The sequence below is a fragment of the Agelaius phoeniceus genome, chromosome 29 (assembly GCF_051311805.1).
Source record: "Agelaius phoeniceus isolate bAgePho1 chromosome 29, bAgePho1.hap1, whole genome shotgun sequence".
NCBI classification, from domain to species: domain Eukaryota; kingdom Metazoa; phylum Chordata; class Aves; order Passeriformes; family Icteridae; genus Agelaius; species Agelaius phoeniceus.
The window spans coordinates 5,788,122-5,812,982 of record NC_135293.1 but is presented as its reverse complement, the minus strand read 5'-3'; the positions used below and the strand labels follow the sequence as shown (position 1 = coordinate 5,812,982).

Sequence of the window (24,861 nt, the reverse complement as noted above, 5' to 3'; positions counted from 1 at the left end):
CGGCACCCATCCAACTAGGAAGGTCATGTTTTAATGCGCAGTATATTTGGCCAGGTCTTAAGATGAGATAGGCTTCATTTATTTATAGAAAAAGTTTAGAATTTGTACCTTTCTATGCAAAGCAGTTATCAAATGCTTTGATAACAACCAGCAGGTCACACAACACCTGCAAGGCTGTCTTCACCCCTTTGCAGCATCAGAAAAATGTACAGTAACTGAGGGGTTAGTGCATCCTCTGGCAGTTATTCCTCTCATTCATCACCTTCCCTGAGTGGTGAAATGCAGTTTCAGAGCTTGAGGTTCTGCACAATCCAGCCTTGGACAGCTGTCACTTTGGTGTAGACACCAGGGAAGTATGGCCTGGCACAGCCATAGCCCCAGCTTGTGATTCCTGCTAGAAACCACTTCCCTGAAGGTTCTTTACATGCCAGGGGCCCACCTGCATCACCCTGCAGAGAGAGGAAAAGGATCCAGTATCAAGCCACAAGCAGTGCAGCTCCCCCAGCTGTGAAATGTTCTTTCTCTCTGGGGCATAGACATTTGCTGTCCTGTTCCCCACTTCCCCAGGAGCTGCATTCCAAGCTGGAGAACTGCTCAGTGATGTACCGGCATGAACAATCTGAAGCTGGGGTTCTGGAATATAGAAGAGTGTGTTTAGAGGTACAGTAGGGTCATGGAACAGGCCCCATGTGGTCTCCTAGCATTACTTCTCTGTGTATTTCCCTGATCTGTCACAGGTTGGTGGGGCAAGCAGCATGAAGTGTATGCAGGATGGACGTGGATAAAAGCAGCAGCCAGTTGATGGACAGACATCTGAGCTAGGGGAGGCAGGGCAGGGCCCTCCTGAGAGACTATAGTCTAGGGACTTGGCACAAGTTTGCTCTGTCCCAGCCACAGCATTTGTTGCTCTTGTACTCACTGAGCAGCTGTCGACGGTGCCCTGTGGGAAACCAGCACACAGCATCCTGCTGCTGATCTGGACAGGGTAGAACTTTTTGCAGGCCTGGTCTCCAATCATGTTCACTGCTGCTTTTTGCAGATGCTTTGACATGAGACCTGAGGAGACAAGTATTGCTGTTAGCTGGGTGAAGAGCACATGAGAAATAGCAGCATGTGAAGTGGGGTCTCTTACTTGTTTGCCAGAGGGAGAGACCTGCTCTGGGAAAGTGAGTCACCTGGTTCAGCAGAGCAAACTCCAGAAGGTCCCTTGGGTGTGTCATTTGTCAGGCAGCTTGACTGACCAGACACAAATTGGAGTGGTCCAATTTGGTATTGGGGTGGTCCTTGTACTGCAGGAGCACAGCTGGAGCAGCTGCTGTGGGGGTGGAGAGCACAGTGGCTGGCATGTAAAAAGCTTGGGAAAGCTTCAAGAGGAAAGAGGTGTGATAAAATGGGGGAGTAGTGTGCATGGTAGCTGGGGAGGAGATGATGGTGACACCAGGCCTTGCCCAGCTTGGTATCCTCTGCAGCATATAGCCTAGGATGGGAGTGCTTGGGGCAGTGGTGTGAGAACTCAGATGTTTGGGCTTGTAGTGTTGCAGTGTAGGTGGCCAAGCACTGAGCTTGGCCATCATGGTTGTGGGAGGGCCCTCTTTATCCAGTACCTCCTTCCTTTGTGGAGCCCCAGCCTGTGATGAAGCATCTGGCCCCTTCATGGAAGATATGAGAATTGTCTGGGAGACATATAGGTCTGATGGTGCTGCTGAACGTGACAGGTGTGCTCAGCTCCAGTAGTGCCACATCATAGTCTAGGCTGTAGACGTTGTAAAAGGGGTGTTTGTAGATACGAAATATTTTCTCCATTTTGCCATCGATGCCACTCAGGAAGGGTGTTCCTAGATAAGCCACCCACATTTTGGGGTCACTGTAACTGCAGAAAGACAGCAAACCTGGCTGTTAGGAGCATAGCCTCACAAGGAGGGCCATCCCTCCACTTGTGGGGCTGGCCACACCTTAGGAGGTCAGGACCCCTGTCTCCAGAACCAATGGGTGTACTCAGGCTTTGTTCCATCCATTCCTTTTCACACTTACCTCTAGGGGCATTTCTGATAGGGGGTGTGTGCTTCCTGTGGGGCACAGCATGCCAGCCAGGTGCTGGACCATGAGGGAGGGGAAGGGCAGGTTGGCTGATGGGACTGAGGCAAGAGCCAGCTGACTTAACTAGCTTATCTCAGACTTACATGTCAAAGCAGTGAGCTGCAGAGAGCAGCCACCGGTCAGCAATAAGGACAGCCCCACACTTGTGCTCCTTCCGCCGAAGCCAGAGACTGACTTGCCAGGGCCATTCTCCTCGAGCCGCGCTGCTGCCACCCACAATCTTGCTAAAGGCCAGAGCTGTTGTTGAGCCACAGTCTGGAACACAGGAAGAAGCACCATGGTTTTAAATAACCATAAATGGAAGGAATTACTTCCTGCCTTCCATAACCTGTGCTGTGGGACAGCCTTCTGGGGGAGCATGTACAGGACAGTAGGATGTGATGAATTCAGTTCACCCAGCTGAGGCAAGGCTTGATGGACAGGGTGTATTTTGCAGACTTGTTATCACAGATCACACCTTCCAGGGATGTGGTATGTGAGGAGCAGGTATTTGGATGGCCCAGCTCAGCTATCAAACAGCAAGGAATGTGCAGCCCAAAGTGCAGTCCCAGGGATGCCAAGACACTTTCTGGGCTGCCATGTTGCGCAGACCCGTCTTGCCACCTTGTGCTACCAGACTGACTGGCCAAAAGGCCTGTGTGCTGGGAAATGGGTTCTAATGTCTGTAGCAGAGTAGAAGAGGCTGCACTTTCTGGCAGTAAATTTGGATTCAGCTCATCCAGCTGTATCTTGTTTTAGGCTCTGGCAGAGCAAGTACGATCTGGACCATAGTGGGATGGCCTAGGACCCCAGTGTCTGGGCCCAAGACAGCCAGTGTTAATATGGTGGCTACCACTGTGGAGTCCAGGTCACGTAGAGCTGGCAGCAGCCATGGGCTACAGAGAAGAACTCACCACAGTTGTGCTCATCGAAGCCATTGCTGCAGTCCACAACACCATCACATTCAGGATTTTCTTTTCCAATACACACCTTGCTGGAACACTTGAAAGTGAGGCTGGTACAAGGCACCACTAGAAGGCAATAACCCATGACCTGCTCAGTACCCTCTATGCTGGAGGCCTCCTGCCAACATGTCAATGCATCAGTTATCAGTTTTACCTGGGGTTTGGGTAGGCTTGGCAGTCTCAGTTGTTCTCAGAGCTGTAGAAGTTTCGCTCATGGTTGAACTTGAACTCATCTTTGTCCGCAGGGTGGTTCTGCTGGCTGGACCTGCAGCCATTGTGCTGGGTTGGATAAAAATGGCTGTGGTAGAAGTTCTAGGGATGGCTGAACTGGAAGGGATGCTTGTGCCACCACTGGGCAACTGGGAGATAGTGTCCAGGATCCAGTCTGTGAGTTTGGTAATTCTGGAGTACACACCAGGTCTCATAGCCTGGGCACAACCAAATCCCCAGCTCACAATGCCAGCAAGGTAAAACACTCCTGGAGTCATCTCACAGGCCAAGGGCCCACCTGAATCTCCCTGCAGAAGAAGCAAGGCAATGGCTGCTCAGTCCAATCAGGTCTGCCCTCAGACACACCAGAAGGACTTAACTACCCTCAACTCTTCTTCCTCCAGCCTTGTGGGCCTGTCTGCTGTCATGCAGTGTGTATGCAGGGCATGAGTGTGGAGAAATTGAAGTTGGGGTCAGTGACTCAACCTGGCTCCTGTCAGCACCTTTCCACAGCTGCCACCAACTGCCACTGACTCACTGCCAGGAGGAGACCTGCTTCATCCAGGATTTGTCTGGCCAGAGTGGTGGGATGTTGGTTTAAGTAATTCTCAACTTGGTGGAGCTTTATTTGCTTTCCTAAATCTCCAAAGAAGTGGGCTGGATTTTTTTTTGTGCTCAAGTACATGTGAATTACACAGCTGGATTACAGCAGCTCAGTAAATATTTCACAAGGATCTGCTGAAAGCAGAGTTAGCCCAGCTTTCAAGAACAATCTACAGAGTAGAGAAATCCCACACTTTTACCTGGCATGAGTCTACCAACCCCTCCATGAAGCCAGCACAGATCATTCGGTCAGTGAGGGAGAAGTTGTAGAGGAAGTTGCAGGTGTTCTGTTCTATGATGCCCACAGATGCTTTCTGCAGGATCTCGGGCTTGGTGTCTGCATGAAAATCACAGAATTAGTGAGTGCAGCAGAGGGAAGGAGCTAGCTAATGGCTTTTAGACTGACTCAACACATATTTTGGGAAAACAGGCTCTAATCCCACATGGGAATTGAGTCCTATAAAACCTGTTTTCTCTGCAGCCCTGAAGCTTGGGGCTCACCACAGGGTGCAGTTTCATGTCTGTGCTAAGGATTCTGCACAGTTTGTGTCCCATGCTCCTGAGAGTTTGTGGGCTTCTTGTCAGCTGGACTTCTTTGGTAGCACATGTGCCACTCTCAGGCTTTCTCCTTATAGTGGGATCTTTGCTTATGCTCATTGCTTGGAACACCTCTGTGACTGAGTGGCTGACATACCATCCTGCCGGGGCTGCAGCAGGCTCTGAGGCAAGCACCTGACACTTGTTTAGCACAGTAGAGCTACTGAGGGCGGTCCGGCAGGTTTCTCCTGGTTCCCACCAAGCTGCCTCTCCTAGGTAATTGTGGTTTAAGGTAGTGCTCTGTGTGCCTTTATTCTTGCTTATTCTTGTGTTTCTGTCGGTTCCTGACTGTCCCTGTTACTGACCCCTGTCCTATACATTCCCAGGAATGTGGATCGGGCACGGGCTTTGCTGCTCAGGGTATCACTGCTCCAAGGCAAATCAGCAGGTAATGCATTACTGCTTACCATTCCCTTCCTGGAGGTCACCCCATCCAGAAATGAGGCATTTCTTGCCAACAGGAAACTTCTGCATGGCTAGTGGGAGGCACACAGGCTGTATGTATTTGTTGAAGACAAGAGGTCTTGCCAGTTCAAGTACAGCCACATCAAAGTCCAGAATCATGGGGTTGAAGAGGGGATGTGGGATCACTCTTGTTACATTGACTTTCACTGCATTCTCGTCTGTTCCGTTTATTGATGTCGTTCCCACATAGGCTTCAATCTCTTCTGGCATTGTCCTGCAAATACATAAACCTAAATGTGCATACTCACACACTTATCCCTGGCATGAATTCTGACATTGAAATTAGAGACAGCTTTACATGATCAGCATGCAGCAGAGCAGCCCTACTAAGTCAGGCCCAAAGAACTGTTTCCAACAGTGGCACCTGTTGGATATCACCTGAAGAGCAAATAAACATGCAGTAATAATCCTCTCTTTACCTTCAGGAATTTGTGATTTCAGGAGTGTTCTGGCACACAGGTGGTGTCTCTCTATTCAGTAGATCTTGCTGGATTTTTTGGTTTTATTTGGATTTTTCTAAAGTTGTGTTTTATTCTTTTTTTAACCCCAGATGAATTTTAAATATTTAGCTTAATTACATTTATTAGAAAAACTGCTTCCTTTTGATTGTTTTCCACCTGCTCTTAGTGATTATTTGGTATCTTAAAAAGACAGTCAAAAGGCATTCCCTAAACATTTTGTACCCTTCATTATTGTACAGTCCCATCAAACACTGCCTTCCCATTAGTTGGGGTTTTTTTTCCCCAGGTCTAGTCTGATCTCTTTTGTTGTGCTTGTTATGATGCTGCTCCACACCCTGCTCATCCCTGAACCTTGTGAACACATGCACATGGTATTACTCTTGCCCTCCCTGTGATGTTGGAGCAGTTGGTGTGCTGTGCATTACCAGCGACATCCCACTTATCTCCCATATTTTTTAGTGCATTCCTGTGCTCATTAACTGCCTCTGCCACAGGACTGCTGCTGTCAGGGCAATATCCACATGTTTCTGACCTCTTGTTTTGAACTGCAATAGCTGATGGAGGCTCATCCTCATTCACAGACAGACAGCACTATTGGTTGTGCTGTGTACCTCATTTCACACTTGCCTACCTTGCATTTCACTTGCTCCTTTATTGCCCAGCCGTTTAATGCATGAGGTTGTCTTAAAATCCTTCAGAATTAGTAACCCACCTTTTCTGCTTTCAGGAATTTATTCTTGACAAGCATTATCTTCTTGCTACTCACTTCTTTAGGCTACTTATAAACCTAGGCTTGGGTTCTTGCAGTTTAACAGAACTATGCAGGATTTAACTGACCATTTTCCCTTTACCAGCTGACCATGTGTCTCTATTTCACATATTACAGACAATTTTTTAAGGTTAAGTTTATTAAAGAAACTCTCTTGCGGCACTTTCTTCCACCCCTCTTAGATATGTTGTCCTTTCTCCCTGATCAGGCTGCTTTAACCTTTCTCTGCCTCATTCCAACCTCCCCACAAACTCCTTTTTGCTATGAATGTCTAGCTATAGCAAAAATTAATGTCCAACATTTGTCCTTGATTTCCATTTCTTGACCCCAGTGCCACACTGTGGATTTGGCTGTGCAGCTCTGTGCCGGTGGGCAGGTGAGCTGGAGCAGGGACAGGGATGGGCTCTTACTCATTGAAGCAGTGAGCTGCTGACAGCAGCCAGCGGTTCCCAATGATGGTGGCTCCACAGAAATGTCTGGAGTCTTCTTTCAGGCTGACTTGCCAAGGGATCTCTCCTCTGGAAGCATCTGTTCCTCCCACAATCTTGCTGGGTTTAGAGAACCCAGGTCGTCCTCCACACTCTGAACAAAAGTCAAAGCATGACTTGTGAGTATTCCTAGCAGAGGATAAGCAAGGAAAGACTTCACTCTCTCTAACCAGTAAGGCTTAGCAGGGATAGGTTATGCCTGAGGTGTGAGATATCTACCCAAGCCCTGCTGGCTGATAGTGGCAGTGCCTGATGGTGGCCATGTACAGCTGGACTTTCACACAAAATGCTGTTCTGCATCTTGCTCTCAGCAAGTTGTGAATCCTGGGCCTTTCTTGAAGGCAGAGTAATCAGTAGCTCCATGCCTTTTAGCCTTGCCATTCCAGATAAAATATTATTCTAGATTTAGAAAAATACCCTTCATTTGCATCTCCTTGCAAAGCCGCTGGGAGCACTCCTTGGAGTGGACAGGTCATCCTACAGGCACTTGCCCTCCTTCCCTTCAGGGAGCATGGCTGCTGTGAAGGGACAGCTATCAGTTTTGAACTGCTGGGAGTTCCTTAGGTGGCAAGCAAAAGTAAGTGATCAACAGATTAAATACTGTCAGATGCTGCTGTGCCTTAGTGACCTGTTCTGGGCCTGCCAGAGCAGACCAGTTACACAGCAAGATCACATAGTCACAAAAGCAAAGGAGAGCATGGAACTGCAGAAGTACTGAGTGACTTTGCCAAGTTGCTCTGGACTGAGCTAGGGCAGCCATATAGTGGCTTTGTACCGTAGCACTTTGGCAAAGTTGTGTGGCTCACCCTACAAAAGGTCAGCTTAGGTTAGTGGAGGAATGAACCTGATGTTTGGACCTATACCAGCCACTCTGCCTGCCAAGGTGCACCCACTGTGGGTGCTCATACCTTGTGGTCCTGCTGCAGCCCCTGGCCTGCTGGCAGCTGGGGCTGGTAAGGTGGTCGGGGTTGCTCCAGTGGTGGTGTTGACCTCTTCAGCACTGACTGTGTTACTGTTAGTCCTGAAGTGCACTGGAGGAACAGTACGGGCTATGGAGGTAGGGAAGGCAGAAATAGCATCCAAGATCCAGTCTCTGAGTTTGGTAACACGTGTGTAAACCCCAGGCCGCCTGGCTTCAGCACATCCAATACCCCAACTCACAATTCCCGCCAGAAAAAACCTGCCAGATGGTTCTTGGCAAACCAGAGGCCCACCAGAGTCACCCTGCAAGAGAAAGCAGATGGTGAGCTCTCCCTGGCGATGCACTGAGCTTGCCCTGGCCACCCTCAGGATCCCTCTACCAGCTGGAGTCTCTCTGTCCCTTTACATTTGCTCCAGCCTAGTGATGAGTGGAGCATTTGGGTGCTGGCCTTTGGGTGTTCCTCCATGTGGGCATGCTGTCCTGCTATCACACAGAAGCCTCGTGCCCTTTATATGCCAGAAGAACAAAGGACACAATCTGTAAAATCTAGGATTAAGCATTTCTACTGCTTTAATAATTTGTTAAACCTCATAAAGGTTAATCCTAGCAGCCCATACACAACCAGATGATGGGTGTTCATTGCCTGATACACAACCCAGGGAGACCAGATTAATGTTTGCATCTTGATGTCAGAAGTGGTTCAGTTCTTGGTTCTTGGTTCTTGTGGGGCCCTGTGACTATCACTGATGGACATGTGGTGTCTGTGAAGCTGGTAATGCCTTCTGGGGATGAGATTGCTCTAGATCAGTAATTAATAACCAGATGGATCATGTTCATCACCCAACTTTGAATCTTCAATTCTTGGCCCCTTCTCTGGTGTTTGTGCTGTATTTGGTGCAGAAATACGAAGCACTACCACCAGAAAAGTGCAGATTTGTTTCTGTTGGTTTGAATGTTCCTGCCAAGCCACAGAGACAGACCTGGAAATCACAGTCCTCCTCTGGCATCACAGTTCTCCTCTCTCCATACTATCAAAGGCAGGCCTGTCTCCAGCTCACCACTTGCAGTTCCAGGATGGAAAAAAACTAAAAATCCACTCTGTTGTTCACCAAAAACTGTTGTGTATGTTTTAGTTTCCACTGCTGCCCTTTGCCCATCTGGATTTTTATCTGAAGACCTGTGTGGAATATTGGTAGGGCCAGCCCTGATGACAGTTCAAGAAGATGAGAAAAGTAGTTAATTAACTGAAAGAGCCCCTTAAAAAACAGTACCCTGCTCTAAGCAGTAAAGAACATATCCTCATTTGTGTCTTCTGCAGTCACTGATCTGTGCTTGGGTCCAAGGCAGGGCCTCAAACCTCAGTGGGAAACAGTGACCATAGTGTCAGTTCTGCTTATTGAAGTGTCACTTGATGCATACTGGGAGGAAAAAGCTTTATGTGGGCAGGTGTGCCATCTTCTCTGGGCAAAGCTTACCTGACAGGAGTCAACCTTCCCCTCCAGGTAGCCAGCACACATCATCCTGTCTGTGAGGACATGGCTGTAGAGACTGGAACATAGGTTCTGGTCCAGGAGCTCCACTGTTGCTTTCTGCAGGAACTCCGGTTTCACCACTGAATGAGAAAGACACAGTTATGAGCTCAGTGCAGGAAGCCATGCACAGGATCAGCAGCTCAGGGTACAGCCCACCTCAGCTGGCCAGAGCAAGGTCTGAGTTCCCTTCCCCTTATGCCTTCTGCCCCACTCACACCCCACCACGTCTCCTCTGCTGCCTGCCATGCTTTGCTTACAGAAATCCTCCTTGAGGTAGCCCCAGCCAGAGATAAGGCACTTCTTGCTGGTGGGGAAGTGATGGCCAGCATCTGGCAGGCACACGGGCTGGATGTACTTAGTGAAGGTCACAGGTCTCTTCAGCTCCAGCACGGCCACATCATAGTCAGCTGTGTCAGCGTTGTAAGAGGGGTGTGGGATGATCTGTGAAATGTCCATTTTCACTGCACTGCCATCTGAGCCTCTGAGGGAGGTGGTCCCTGTGTAAGCTGCCCACATGGCTGGGTCCTGAAACCTAGAGGAGAGACAGTGTGAGCCATGTGAACCTGCAGCCACAACATTGTCCTGCAAACCCAAGCTGCCTACTGCCCATCCTGCCATCCACTCCAGGAGTGATGGAAACTCCTCATTCTCCCCATGGTGGGGCAGAAAGGTGCAGTGGGAGCTTGAGCAGATATGGCAGCTTTTGGAACAGGGATGGAGGGTGGAAAGTGGTGTGACTGAAACTTACTCAGTAAAGCAGTGAGCAGCAGACACCAGCCACTTCTCTGTGAGGATTGCAGCACCGCAGAAGTGCTCATTGTTCTCTCGAAGGCTGACTTGCCATGGGAACTCCCCTCTGGATGCCTCTGAGCCTCCGACTATCCTGCTGGCAGTCTGCATGGCAGGACGACTCCCACAGTCTGCAAGGGAGGAGAAACTCAGTGCCTCAGGATCCTGCTACTGCACCCCAGCAACACACTCCTGGGGGCAAGTGGGAAAAGCTGCTTCAGCTTTGTGTGTGCTGCTGGCATATGCTCAAGCAGCAGAGTGGTACTTGGGATGTCACAAAGCAGCCTTTACCCTGCAGGCTTGGGAAGAGCACTGCAAAGCACTGGGCCATCACAGCATCCTCCCTGAAATTCTTCTAGAGCAAGAAACTGTAGAGCAGCATCCTGACTAGTTTGATGAGCTTAGCTACTGCCTTGTGATAAGCTTCCAGCAGCTCATGGGCATGTGGCTCTTGTCCATTGTGCCAGCCCACCAGTAAGGTGGACCTTGTCACCACAACCCATCACAGTTGATGGGACCAAGGTGTTTCCAGGGCACAGTGTTCCTCATCCCGATGCAGCCATTTACTATTGCCTTGAAAAGTCATGGCATGTCCTTGGCTGGTTTCAGTGCCTGAGAGCCACTGGTGTCCCACCTGTCAAGGTCTGCCAACAGTGGGTTGTGGCTGGGTTCTATGTCCAGGAGACCTGCTGTGGGAGATTCAGCACAGCCCCTTCCATCAGAGGCATCAGCACAGCCTGTTTGGCTGTCACATTCAGGGCTTTCTTTTCACATACTGGATGTTGGAGCAAGCCTGTGTCCCAAGGGCAGCTCCCTGGGGACAGCAAGGCTTGAGTCACTCATGTCTTCTGCAGTCCACGCAGCAACTATCCCCTGCCTTCCCCAGGGGCAACCACCACTGTATCCTTGTCCTTCTGCTCCCTGGCTGCCCCAGAGTCCCTGCAGGATGGTGCTGGGAGCAGAGCTAAAGCTTGTTTTGAGCTTGCAGGCCCCTGGACCACCAGGCTATGAACAAGATGGGGCCCAAGCCTGTATCTGTATCCAGGCTGCTGGTGAGGAAGAGGAGGAGGAGGCTGCAGAGTGCAGGTGATTCTTCCTGCTGCCTGGCTCTTACCTGATTTCAGTCCAGGTCTGTGGGAAGAAACCTTGTTGGGACCTGGGACAAAGAGGAAGGAATCAGGATCAGCAAGGGCAGGGCAGCCCAGCCTCAGGTCCTGGAGCTGTGTTCCTGGGCTGGGGCTGCCACGGCCTTTGCTGCATCTTCCTTTCCTGCCTGGTGATCTCTGTGCCCACCTGTGGCCAGTGTGAGGCAGGGCCCATGTCCACAGAGCAGGGGAGGCACAGCTCCCTAGTGCCCTCCAGGCTTTGGGGTGACTCCACATGCAGAGAGAAATTCCTAAAAGTTGTGGAAGTGAGCTGCCTCTCAGGAGCAGACTGGGGCTGAAGCTATGCAAAACTGTTTGCCTAAAGCCAAGGGGACTCCCAGCACCTTCTGTTTGGGCAGCACAAGGCTCACAGAGATCCAGGGATCCTGCCCATTCTGGCAGAGGGTGCAGAGGGAGCTACAGAGGAGCCCACACCTTCTTGTTTCCCAGGCTCATGGGTTCTTTTTAATTGGCTGGACCTGGAGTCCTACAGTCACATGCAACTCCACAGTCACAGAAGGAAAGGCGAATTTCTTGTCAGGTGGTTTCAGAGAGTAGTTCAACTATGAGAAATAGCAACCTGAGCTGTAGTTATTGCTACAACTCTGAGGTCTGCCTAAGGGCTACTGTGCACAGGTAGGTACAGACAACCCAGCCATTAACCTCCTGGAGCTTCATTCCCTATCCCTCAGACTGATTTCAGGTGCTGCAAGAAAAGCCAAAGCAGTTGCAATTTATGCTTTAGGTTCTATTCTTGCTGTGGGTCCCTCAACCTGCTCTTGCAGTGCAGAGCAGCTGGATAGCATTAGTGTTGGAGAGGTATCTGGGGACTCCACAAATGTCTCTTTTAAGCTGACAAGATCTAGGCTGGTTTCTGCTGCTGTCTGGTGAAGCTGGAGCAGCTGGGAGCCAGGCAGATCATTTTATCAGTTTGCTGGGTGCCTGCCAGCACCCCAATTTCTAACATTGCTGTTGGACACAAAGCCTTGACTGGACATTCAGAGCTAAAACCCTGCAGCAGTTTGGCTGACTCATGGTGGCTTAGCTGTGTGCCCCCTGCTCTGCCTGCCCGGCAGGGGCAGCAGGGCCGTACCTGTGAGGGAGGCTGAGGAGATGGTCCCGTAGGCAGCCAGGGAGAAACCCTGCTTGTGCAGGGCAGCTGCCAGCCCATGCCTGAAAGCTTCCTCCTCCAAGGTAGAGCTCAGGGGTTGGGAATCCTGGGGGGTGAAGAGGAGGCGGAAATGGACGATCACACTGGAGTTTCCATTCCTACTGGGAGACAGAATTAAGGGCAAACTTGGCTTCATGGTCAGTACAAGCACAGGTTCCTGTGCTAGCTGTCTACAGGGAACTCAAAGGAAACAAATCTTATTCTTAATATTTTGATTCTTAATAATTTAAGGTTTCTCTGGGGATGTGCTCTGGGTTGACATGATCATTTGAATTTTTTTTCCTTTGGCCCAAAGCTGTGGTTGAACAAAATTCTTTTCCTCTGCCCTTCTGACTGCATTTTGAAATTTAAAAATCCAGAACATTGCTGCAATCCCAGATGAAAATCCAGCCTTGACCAAAAACCAGTTTCTCTTTGTACTAGCTTTGAACAAGAGCACAGGTATGAGTTCACCTTCTTGGTGAGGCTTGTCAGAATTCTCTGAAACATGAGCTGTAGGGTCTGCAGAGATAGCTGTCTACACTCACCTGTAGCCCAGGATGGTGCAACCAGTGCAACTCCAGTTCAGCTGGGAGTCCTGGAGACTGGATAGAAACTGCAAAGCAAAGAGTGATGGTCACACATTTACTGGACCCCAAGGAGATGGGAATAGATGATACCTGGGATTTTGCTGGAATGTGGAGCTGCTGGTGCATGGTCTCTTGCTCTGTAAGCAGAAGCACCCATGTCGAGCTCATATGTAAACTTTTTCCCACCCTGGCTTTTAGGGCATGAGGTAGTACATCTTTTTTCTATGTAAGGAATAGGCCTGAACACACATTTCCCATTCCATGAATGTCTCTCAGGGCCTTGACAGGGCCTCTCAAAGTGTAGTTCAGCCCCACAGTGTACCCTGCTGATGTTTAAGAAGTCCTAGTTTTCTTCCTGCCCCTGGCTTAGAGATTCTGCTGGTGCTACCACCACAGTATTTCACAAGTGTTTTCCCAGAAGGCCCAGATAACTCACCAGCCTCTCAAGAGCAGGTGTCAGCACCCTGTAGTAGTCTGAGTTCTCTGTCTGTAAGCTGCTATTGAATGGGATTCCTTGCAGCTCCACTGTGTGCTCAAAACTGGCCTCTCCTGTGGAATGGCAGGCTGCCAGAAAGGGAAGGTGTCTGTCAGAGGCAGCTTTCCTCACAGCTTTGCAACATGAATATCATCCTGTCCTTCAAACCCCCTGTTTTAAGCAGCTTGACTATTCCTGAGCATCCCAGCGGCCTCGGGGGTGCCCCATAACTGGACTGGGGTACCCTGTGCATGTGCAGGAATAGCATTTTGTACTGAACTTGTTTGAACTTGAAAACAGTGGGTTTTTGTCAAGCCTGAGACAGAAATTCATGAACAGACGGGTACAGCCTGGCAACCTGAGATTGGCCCTATCCTTGCAGGAACAGCCTTGGGAAGGTTCTGCTGGGTACTGAAGCCACCTCAGAAACTGTGACTGTACAGGTGGCATGTGTCATTCATGTCATGCTGGGGTTCTCACTGGCATGCTGGCCTGAGGTGGCCATGGGGCAGCAGAAGCAGCAGGAGAGAGGTGGAAGAGGGAGGGAGATGGTGGCCATGCTCTGGAGTGGGACAGTAAAACAGGCAGTGCTCAGTGGCTGCAAGTGGTCGTGATAGGAAATGGCAGAGGCAGCAAGGTACAGTGACAAGAAACTTCAAACTCACAGAGACAGATTACAGGACAGAATCATAGAATCATGGAATTGTTTAGGTTAGAAAAGACCTCTGAGATCATTGAGTCCAATCATTTAACCAGCACTGCCAAGGCCACCATTAATCCATGTTCCCTAATGCCACATCTACATGTTTCTTAAATCGCTTAAATTGCAGGGATGGGGATTCCACCACTGCTCTGGGCAACCTGTACCAGATCTGGACAGCCCATTCAGTGAACAAATTTTCCCTATGTCCAATCCTAAACTCCCCTGGGCCACCTTGAGGCCTTTTCCTATTTTCTGTCCTTGTTCCCTGGGAGCAGAGCCCAAACCCCACCAGGCTGCACCCTCCTGTCAGGAGTTGTGCAGAGCCAGAAGGTTCCTCCTGAGCCTCCTATTCTCCAGACTGAGCCCCTCAAACTCCTTCAGTTGCTTCTGGTGCTCCAGACCCTTCCCCAGCTCTGTTCCCTTCTCTGGACATGCTCCAGCCCCTCAATGTCTTTCTTGTCATGAGATGTTTTAAAACTGAACGCTGGATTTGAGGTGGGGCCTCACCAGTGCCCAGCACAGAGGGACAGTCACTGCCCTGACCCTGATGGCCACACTATTGCTTCAGCAGATCAACATCCCACCCAGCTTGGGTCATCTGTGAACTGACTGAGGATGCCCTCTATCCCCACTGATGAAGATACTTAATAGGGCTGGCTTCAAATTGGCCCTGAGGATCACCACTGGTCACCAGTCTCCAGCTGGATGTGACTCCATTCACTCCCACCCTCTGGGCCTGGTCATCCTGCTAGTTTTTACCCGTTAAAGAGCACACTCATCCAAGCCATAAGCAGCCAGCTTCTCCAAGAAAATGTTTATGGGAAATGCTGTCAAAGGCTTTACTGAAGTTGAGATAGACCAGATTCAGACGCTTTCCCTCATCCACTAGGTAGGTCATCTTGTCATAGAAGGACGTCAGATTGGTCAAGCAGGAAAGGAATAGAGCATATGTATCATGAGACACTGAAGATAAAGTGCTCCAAAGTCACATATTGAGAACATGAGCTGACTACACCCCTTGTAGTTTTTGTGCATTGTGCAGAAAGGTGTCTGCATTTTGATCTCAGTAGGAGGGTTTTGAGGATTTTTGCTATAAGCAGTGCAGACCACTTCTCTTTTGGAGTGATAAACTGAAAGAATGTACCTGGCAGCACACTCACCCAGCAGGATCCCCAGGCACAGGGCTGTTGCACTGCCTGCCACAGCAGCAGCAGTTACCTTCCAGCAGCAGGCCCCCAGTCTCCTCCTCTGGGTGCCTTGCCCTGGCTTTATCTGGTCCATGCTTTCTGAGCAGCTCTACAGATGGGCTCTGTGATTAAAAAGAAGAGGAGGAAAATGACAAGACTGGGATGAAATCTGTCATGCCAGCTAAGGTTACCACAGGAGCATCATTGTCTGCTCCTGCTGGACCATTCCAACCTGGCTATGGAAGTCTTGGCATTAGGCTACGTGTATCCCCAAGGTGCATGTTATATGGATTAAAACTCTCTAAGTAATAAACCTCACCCTGTAGTTGTTCATGAGGCAGATTTCAGGGTGAGGCTTCACACAGCCCAATGCTATTCCACATTTTTTGCAGGAATTCTGGATGAATTATAAGATCACAGTGGGTGATTCCCCCCCCCACTTTACAGCATTTAGCTGAGAGCTCCCAAAGCCTAGTAATGTAGAGCAATTAATATGTCCTTTGCTTACAGCTTTGCTGCTACCCTGATGAGCAGATTCTCCTTCCTGGTGGCCAGCATTAGCACTGGTGCTTCCAGTATTTTGCCCCAAGTGGTCCTACACCCGAAGCAAAGCCCCTTCATGTCACCTTTTCTGCCTCCACGTTTTCCTTTGCTTGACTGGTTTCAGTATGTCAATGTTTTTCATGCACTGAAGATGCTCAGATGAGTTATGTTGCTCCAAGTGTGAATTCAAAAATGCCAAAAATAGAGAGTATCTCTCTTGTTTTTTGGTTTTTTTCCTCTGCAGTTTTTCTAGTACAAGCCAGACTATATTTGGCCTTTATTTGCACATCATCAACAATTGGGTATTACTAGGAATGAAACCAGCCTGTAATATACATAGTTACTACATCATTCAGACAGGTTAGTATCTGCAACAAGCCTGATGAGACAAGGAGGGACACTGATTTCCTGTGGTCCTAAAATGTTTTAAATTACTGTATTAATATTTCTCCCTCATAGGCATGAAGAAGACGCACAATGCTGCTGTTCAAACTCGCAGGTTGAAGTTGTCTCAGAAAATTTGTGAGATCAGAGTGGAAATCCATAGAAGTCCACTCCTCTTGGCCAAGGGTCCAGAGCTCCTCAGCTGCAGAGTGATTTTTTTGAGGACTCAACCTCTAACTGTTGGGAAACTCACATTTACAGAAGACACCAGAAAAGCCTTGGCAAGGCACAATCACCTCAAACTTTTACTCTGTCTTGATATCGACAGCGTCAAGAGTACAAAACCCACACAGCTCTTCCCTCCTTAGTTCCTGAGTCTGCCCTGCTGCGGGACATCTCAGATGTCACATTCCTATCCTCTCTGTGCTGGGAGAGGTTGGGCTGCCACAGCAGCGATTCCCTGCTGCTGTAAATCAGACTGGGAGTTCAGAGAAGCTGCAGAGGAACAGCCTTTTCTAATGTAAATGCATCCAGCAATGAAAGGAAGAGGGGAGGAAAGGGACACAGGGAGAAGCAGCTCCCTGTTTCAGAAGAACTTTTCAGTGTTTTCCAAGAGGCGTCAGCATCTCTTTTAAACAGAAGCTTCTAGATAAGAGATTTTAGAAGGTCACTTCTTTGTGAGGCAGCAGACAGAGAAAGGGGAGAGGGAGGGAGAGTCTGTCCAAGATGCCTCTTTTTTCTAGCAGACACCCAAATATTCTTTTTCAGCTGTAACTGAGCCTGGCACAGATCAGCACTGTGGCCCCTGGGTTCTGCTAACAATATCTCTGTTTGACAATTCAGCTCTGGCTAAGGGGAGACAAGTAGGGAACCTTTTCTCCAGTGGTTCTTGTGGCCTGAATACATACAGATGAGGAATCTCTCCTTCCCTCTTTCGGTAGGTTTTGGAGCCACTGTCCCTCTTGCAGTGTGCTGAATGTGGGCACGCAGAAATCTAGTTCAGGTGTGCTGCCCAGTGCAACAGTGTACTTCAATGGACCTCAAAGGTAGAACAGATGTATCTGAGGAAAACAATAAAAATTGCAGACAAAACGGGCTCTGGCTTTTTTTTTTTTTTTTTTGACAATACAATCTTAGTTGCATGTAAAAGTCATACTACAAAAAAAGGTACTTGGAACCCTAGAAAAAAGTTTGCATTAGTGATTGCAGAGGCATTTTAACTGGAAAATAGATTATTTAGAGAAACTTTCTACTTCCCAAAACAATCAAAACTTGTCTTTGTTCTCCCTTTTGGCAAAAGGAAAGATTATTTTCTTTTGCTGTCAGTGGTGTGAGTTAAAAAAGAATTAAAAGGACATGTAAATGGAAAGCCCATTTTGCAATAGCAAAATAGAGGTTGCAATTTTTTTTTTTTTTCTGAAAGATAATAAGGATCATCTATAAATACATAGTGGAGATCTGTGGCAAGAAACTATACACAGTGAAAAATATTGTGACATAAAATCAGAGGAGTGAAAAGTAGATTTTTTTTAGTAGGGCAGAAATTGGGAGAGTATTAACAGTCATGAATTTCCAATAGGAATACTGAGAAATAAAAGCACATTTATGTTTTTTTTGTCAGCTTATAAATTGTAAGTGGTTATAAAATATGCCCTTGTAAGCAGGGTGTGGGGAACTCTGACCTACGAGAGTCCCTGCACCAGTGGGGTGTCTTTTCACTGTTACATTTTAGCAGAGAAGGCATGTCTGATGTGCAGCACAGAGTCAGCAAGAGCTGTCCTGCAGACTGTCACCATCTCCGGCTCTCCCTGAGGATCTGCCACAGTGCTGGGAGTTGGCCACCACACCTGCTCTGCTGCTGCTGCTTGGCAGCATAGGGTTTGTTTTCTCCACAGAAATCTGAATTTTTCTCTAGGGCAGCCTTGAGTCACTCCATAGGATTTCCTTGGAAGATGTCTTTTATTTCTCAGCTGATTCAACTAGGGAAATTGTAAAATATAAAGTGTTATGGTAAAAATATTCCTTTACCCAACTAACTAAACAGTCACTAACACCCACTCTTCTTGTCAAAGAGGAAAAGTAGCATGTGAATGTGTGTATGTGTGTGTGTGACTGTGAGAGTGTGAGTGTGACCCCGCGTGTATGTGTATGCACGAGTGTGTGTGACCTCACATGTGTGTGTGATCGTGTGTGTGTGTGTGCGTGCACATGTGTGTGTGAGAACATGCCTGTGCATGCTGGGGGAAGATCCCCTGCAGGAGCAGCAGAGGGACAAGGCAGGGCCTCAAGAGAGGCCCCCTGGTTGCTGGCCCATGCCTGGCCACAGCCCCAGCCTCGCTGTGGCAGGTGCCTCTCCAGCCCAGGTGATTCCACACAGACCTGCAGGGCTGGCCCAGTCTCCAGCACAAATTGAGCAGGTTCCTGTTTCCAGGTAGAAACTGTCTTCTTGCAAAATGCCACAGCTCCTGACTCTAAAGCACAGTGGTGAGCTCCCAGTACTGCCCAGCAAAAGGGCTGGTTTTCTTCATTCACCTCCACAGACCCTGACCTTCTTTCTTCCACTGCTTGGTACTTCTCTTCCCTCACCTCACCATGTCTTCACCTTCATGTTTTCACCTCCTGAGACCTTTTCTTCTGCCTTCTAAGCCTTCTGCAGTCTCTCTCCCATCAGAACAGGAGTGTTTACACTCCTGTCTTGCACTGCACTGCCCCAGGCTTCCTCCTGCTCTTCTCCAGCTTCTCCCATTCCCAGTCTGCCAGCCCCTACCAGCAGCCCTCAACCACAAGGACGCAAGCTGAGGCGCCCTGCTCTGAACTGTTGGCCAGAGGAAAGAAAGACAGGAAAGAAATAGTGGTACCTGTGTTTTCAAAAGTCAACTTCATTTACAGATAACTAATGCAAGGAAACCCTGATGTCCCCCAAGGGACAATGTAAGAAAACCACTGCCCCATCCCCACCCCCCCCTGATGGCAAGTCTGGGCTGCTCTGGGGTCTTTGTGCTGCATTTCTGTATTCTAGCATGCTTGGTTTCTCCCACACTGTAATGATAAAGGGCAGCCAATATGCTGCAACCGTTTGAATAACCAAGTGTTAATGGAATATTTGCTTCATCCCATAATGGGGTAGTGTGGCTCTTAGCACAGCAATACGGTGTCTGCTGAGCCTTCAGACACAGGGGCTGTAAAACTGTCTCACTGTGACCTGTAAATCCTGTAAACCCAGACAGAGCCTTTGCAAAATGATGGCACAAATATGAAAAACATGCCACTTGCCAAGGCAGACCACAAGCTCAGCAGCAGATCTGCCTGCAGCCTCAGCAAATAATGAGTTTGTGGCCAAAGGCAAATAAAGGACCATTGATTTTTATCACCAAGATAAGACTTGTGGAACTTCAGAGGGGGAATACAGCAGAAGCAGGATAGTTCTCCAGAAGGAGGTACCCCAAAATCAGAAAGCAGACTCCAATATGCCTCACTTGGTAGGTTCACCATCCAAAATCACAGCTGCCGAAACAATAAACCTTAGGTGACATATGACACCAAACCTGACCCTGAGCAGGAGAGAAGACACTCATTTGCTGTGAGATGCACGACCACAGGAGATAACAGGTGTGGCTGTGCAAACAGATCTGCTGGCAGAGCAAGGTGGTGGGAACAGCCAACCTGAAATATCTCTGTTAAAATGGCATCAAGCCTAGTGATTTTATCCTTACAGCTGAGAATTTATTTGCATTGAAATGAAGCTCAGAACTTGTGCCAGCAGGTACTGAGAATGGTAGAATACTTTTGTAGGGGAGTGGATTTCTAACCAGTGGTATCTATTGGGTGGTGGTGCAGTGTGAGGTCATGTCAGTCTGGAGATGGCAAGAACTGTGTGCCAGCCCATCCTTATGGCTCACTCTCTCTCTGAGTGGGGCTCCAGAGAAGGGAGTGCAGGAATTTATCCCAACACTGTTGCTTCCTGGTGAGCCCATATATTTCCACTTAAACCTTCTGATGAGATGATCTTATGTCATGAAAAAAAAGCCTATGCAGAGACAGCAGCAGCTGGTCAAACAGGTAAGAGATGGGTTATGATGAACAGAGCTCTCAGCATCAAAGGCAAACCTTCCCATGACCAGCAGACACAGGCTTGGCTACATGGCCTTTTGTTTTGTGTGACATGAGCTTCACCTACCACAACACTGGCTCCCTGGACCAGCCAACATAGCATTTCTCTAATCCTTTTGCTTTAATCCATCTCCAGTTTCTGTAATGGATGTATAGAGTATATCCATGTCCCCACCCCTGTGCAGGTTAACATTTAGAAGTGGATGTGCTGCATTTAAAAGGCTAAACCCTACTTTCAAGCAGAAAGAAACTCTTGTCACTTAAGAGAATGCAGATTGAGCTGAGGACACCTCTTATTACTGAGGTGAGTGAAAAGCCCTGACACTGCAAGCTCCCAGATCATGCAAGTGAGCAAATCTGAAAGCCCCTGAGAGTACTGAGGATCCTGAGTCCCTGTTCATCTGCAGCACTTGTGGAGATGCACCTGGTTCAGCTGTAGTCCTGCTCCCAGCAAGCCAAATGACACTGTGCTGGCCTTGTTTATTGTCCCTCTTGGTCTACAAATGTCTCTCAATTTACAAGTAAGAAGATCCTCTCCCTGCCTGCCAGCTCAGCAGTCTCAGCCGGGGCATGACAGACAAGCTGAGTTCCCCAGTGCTCCTATTGTCACAGGTAACAAAGGCTCTAACATCACTTCCACCTTGGAGACACTCAACCCTGAGCTCTCTCTCTCTGGTAACAAAGTACTGGGCAGATTTGTACCTGCAATTACTTCTTAAACTTGTAGCCGTGGGTTACACAATAAAATAAAGGCAGCCTTGCCCCCCTTACCCCCCCAGTTCTGCTGGCTTGAAAACTCAGTACAGATAGTAAATACTGAATACACATAGGGAGTATCCAGTAAGCCAGGAAGTCCATGTTTGTCTGTTACTTTCCACAATAGGAGCACTATATAATTTGATACTTTTCAGCTCATGAATGGCCAAGAAAAACTCACATGCTTAACTCATGGCATTTCCTCCACTGACATTCGGTCACCCCCCTTGAACACTGCCCAGCCCAGTGCAGACGGTATGGGAGAAGTCTTGGTCCCAATGAAGCTGATGGACACGCTGGGACCAGAGGCTCTTGGAGAAACAGGGGCTAAAGTAGAGGTCTTCAGTTTGCAAATAATCACATTTTATTCTTTCTTACCAGCTTACATACATTAGAAGCAACGTGTAAATTACATTTTTACCCTAGCTTCAGCTGTTATTACAGATTGTCAGGTAGGCATTAGTGTTCAAAGATATGAAATCCCCAAGCAACCCTGAAATCAGTTACCTGCAATGCATGCTCCCTCAAAGGAAGAATTCACACAGAGAAACCAGCAAGTGATGAACAGTATCAGTCAAGCAGTTCATTCTCATGCACTTGAGTCAATGAGAGTGAAACGCTCTGTGTATCGATATGGGACAGTGCCACATGCTGATCTCCAGCGCCGAAGCTGTGTGACTGTGCCCAGCTTTGGGCAGCGCTCCTGCCTGGGGAGGCCACACCAGGCAGAGGCCGCAAGACGCGGGCACACAGGGGCTGCTCCAGTCCTGGACCTGCTCTGGGCAGTGCTGCCTGGCTAGACCTCGCTCACAGGGGCCTCCCTCAGCACTCCTCGCTCACAGGGGCCTCCCTCAGCACTCCTCGCTCACAGGGGCCTCCCTCAGCACTCCTCGCTCACAGGGGCCTCCATTAGCACACCTTGCTCACAGGGGCCTCCATTAGCACACCTTGCTCACAGGGGCCTCCCTCAGCACTCCTCGCTCACAGGGGCCTCCATTAGCACACCTCGCTCACAGGGGCCTCCATTAGCACACCTCGCTCACAGGGGCCTCCCTCAGCACTCCTCGCTCACAGGGACCTCCCTCAGCACACCTTGCTCACAGGGGCCTCCCTCAGCACTCCTCGCTCACAGGGGCCTCCCTCAGCACTCCTCGCTCACAGGGGCCTCCATTAGCACACCTCGCTCACAGGGACCTCCCTCAGCACTCCTCGCTCACAGGGGCCTCCCTCAGCACACCTCGCTCACAGGGGCTCCCTTAAGCCGGATCAGGGGCTGTGCCCGAGCTCTTTGCAGGGCAGCCTCAGGGCTGGAAGACAAGTGGGTGTGAAGCAGCATGACTCTCAAGCCCTTTCAACCATGGGAACAAAGAACCATCCAGCTACAGAAACATTTCTTTAAGCTCAAATGATGGTGCTATTATAGGTCCATAGAGGTTGTTGATAAGAGTTTGTCCCATGCCTAAGTCGAAGCTGCTCGCTGCCACGGCTGTTTCACTCTTGTATTTCCTACATTGATAATATTGACTTTTTTCAGCTTTTGGGTCTGCATTACTGTCAAAGTTGCACTTTTTATTTTTGGTGAAGTACCTTGAGTTTTCTTTCTAGAATACTTCCTAATTTGTTATAGGTTTCAAATAATATAGACCATTCTCTGCATTTGGTTTCCGAAGTGTTTAAGTAACTAAGATATTTCTCTTAACCAGTACTTTCAGAGAAGAGGGTCTAGAAGTCACTGAATCATGTTAGAGTTACATAGAATCGAAAAGCACTAAAAAGCAATCCAGCACTACATAAGGAAAACTACTTAGCATAAGCGACTAAAAGGAAGCAAAGAAGTTTTTTTCCATCTTTCAATCTTTTTTTTCCACTTTCAATAAAAGGTGAGCTGAGCTGTTTTCCCCACAGGCATTAAATTCAGAAACAGGCTGTTTGCTCAGAGCCAGCTAAGCACGAGGGATTTCCCCAAGCACGGGGGAAGATCCAGCGTGGAGAAGCAGTTTCAAACTCCAGCTCGACTGAAAATCTGCGGGTGCAGGCAGCAAACCTGTCTGACCCTGATGGAGAAGCAATGAGGAAGAACAGAAGGAGGTGGTGAAGAAGGAGGAGGAGGTGAAAAAAAGAGCAGCAGCAGGAGGAGGAGGGCTGCCAGGCAGGAGGGATCGCGCTGGGCGGTGGGACCGCAGGGCGAGGAGCACTCAGGGGTGGGTGGGTGCAGCCACTGGGAAAAGTGCGGGTTTTTCCTCTTCCCTTCCGAGGCAAAAAAGCCCGGCACCTTGAAGGAAGTAAAAAGGGCTCCTAAGAAGGAGCAGGGACTCACCTGCTTTGCTTTTCCCGTTGCCGCCAGCTGCCTTCCCCGGCAGCTGACCCGCCCGGGCCTGCGGGGCGCCGGCGGGGGCGGTGGGAGGCTCTGGGGGAGTTCGCGGCGGAGCTTAAAGGCACAGGCTGAGCGACAGGAACGGCTCAGCCTGAAGAGCTGGTTTGTTGCTTTCACTGAACTTTGGAATTAAGTAATTTCCACCCCCATCCCCCCCCTCCCCCCCGCCTGCTCCCCAGCTGCCTGCGTTGGGAGCTGGACCAGTGATGCCCCAGCCCCTGCATCTCCCCAGTCACGAGACGTTCCTGCAGTTCGCTGTACGACTCCCATCCTCTCCAGCAGCAGCACCTAAAGGAAAAGAGCTGCCTGAAGTGGGGTGGTTCATACCTGCAGCACTGCACCACTGAATTTCCCCCCATCGGCAGCTCCCACACGGGATGATCTCTTAACCGTGCACACAGAAACCATAAAGGGAGCGTAGGGATTAGTAGGGATTCCCAAAAATCCCTACTAATTTCCTCAGTCAGACATCCATAGCCCTTCCAGTTCATACTGTATTTACCATCCTTATAATCCTATTTGTCATCATTTATGTGTTAGAACAGCCTAACTGCTGCACAGGAACAGGCAGGGATTATCCAACATCACACCCATGCACAGCAGAGGCCAAAACTGGACAGAGTTCCTTGTGCTGAAGTTTATTTAAGCCCACAAGTGACCCTTCTGCCATCTTGAAAAGGCAAAAAGTAGATGAAAAGCTGAGAACTTGTTTTGCTTTAGTCTGAGTTTTGGCCTGCACAAGTCATCTCTCATCCAATAGCCACTTCTGTCCCTAAGTATCTTCAACATTAACAGCAAACTTGAGCAGTTCATGTGTTTGGTAGCAAAGCAAGGAAAGAACATAGGATCCTAAAATGATAAAATTATCATAGAGATTTCTCTGAAGTTGATTTTGGTTAGAGTATATCCATTCATTCCTAACATCTGCTGTCCCATGGATCTCTCCAGACTGAGCAACAATGACTGAAATCTGTTTTAGGTTTCCTGCTGAGCATCGATAATGAAGATTTGGCTGGTAATTACAGACTGGTCTGTGCTGAAAGGGACCCAGAAGGATCGAGTCCAACTCTTAAGTGAATGGCCCATATGAGGATCAAACCCAGAACCTTGGTCTTATTAGCACCAAGCCAATAACCAGAAAAATGCTGCAATCTCTGAATCTGAACATGTTTGGCTATGAGCCCGTAAACACCACAAGCAGTTCTTGTCCTTTCAGACCAATTGTACATCCCTGTGAAAGAGCTGAGTGAGGGAGTGACATCCTTCTAATGTTCATCAGATAAAGAGGATCTGCACATATCTTCGTGTGAATGGAGATGAAAAACTGCACAATCAAAGCCCAAAAGTAGCAAGGGGAGAAGGACTGCAATAAGACTGCAATAAAAGAAGAAACCAACAAAATCTATCAGTGGTTAAATAAATAAGAAATTAGGAGCAGCAGTTTCTGCACTCCTGCTGAAGGAGCTGGGAGCAAACACATCAAAGTTAAGTGAGAAGACAAGTCACTGTGGATGTCATCTCTGGCAACCAAACTCAACAGGGGCAGCTGGGACTACTCTTGTCTCTT

General features: G+C 48.8%; 1 protein-coding gene across 1 annotated transcript; it reads right to left on the bottom strand.

The window, feature by feature from the left end:
• Positions 1 to 62: 62 nt before the first annotated feature.
• On the bottom strand, positions 63 to 23,302 carry TMPRSS9 (transmembrane serine protease 9). Its single transcript, XM_077191453.1, has 20 exons — positions 23,238 to 23,302; positions 16,963 to 17,115; positions 15,101 to 15,249; positions 13,199 to 13,326; positions 12,721 to 12,788; positions 12,116 to 12,291; positions 10,992 to 11,033; positions 9,837 to 10,008; positions 9,346 to 9,620; positions 9,032 to 9,168; positions 7,543 to 7,858; positions 6,557 to 6,728; positions 4,859 to 5,130; positions 4,055 to 4,191; positions 3,196 to 3,559; positions 2,991 to 3,107; positions 2,181 to 2,352; positions 1,605 to 1,870; positions 920 to 1,056; positions 63 to 449 (listed from the first exon to the last, which is right to left on the bottom strand). The coding sequence occupies exons 3-20, from the start codon at positions 15,219 to 15,221 to the stop codon at positions 288 to 290; spliced, it is 3,234 nt and encodes a 1,077-aa protein (XP_077047568.1). The 5' UTR covers positions 15,222 to 15,249; positions 16,963 to 17,115; positions 23,238 to 23,302; the 3' UTR covers positions 63 to 287.
• Positions 23,303 to 24,861: the final 1,559 nt, after the last annotated feature.

Excerpts from the sequence above, each read along its gene's own strand:
- TMPRSS9 (XM_077191453.1), bottom strand. The coding sequence starts at position 15,221 with ATGGACCAGATAAAGCCAGGGCAAGGCACCCAGAGGAGGAGACTGGGG. Across the intron at positions 10,009-10,991 it reads CAGACCTGGACTGAAATCAG|ACTGTGGGAGTCGTCCTGCC; the intron begins GTAAGAGCCAGG and ends CCTCCCTTGCAG. Across the intron at positions 9,621-9,836 it reads GCTGCTCACTGCTTTACTGA|GTTTCAGGACCCAGCCATGT; the intron begins GTAAGTTTCAGT and ends TCTCTCCTCTAG.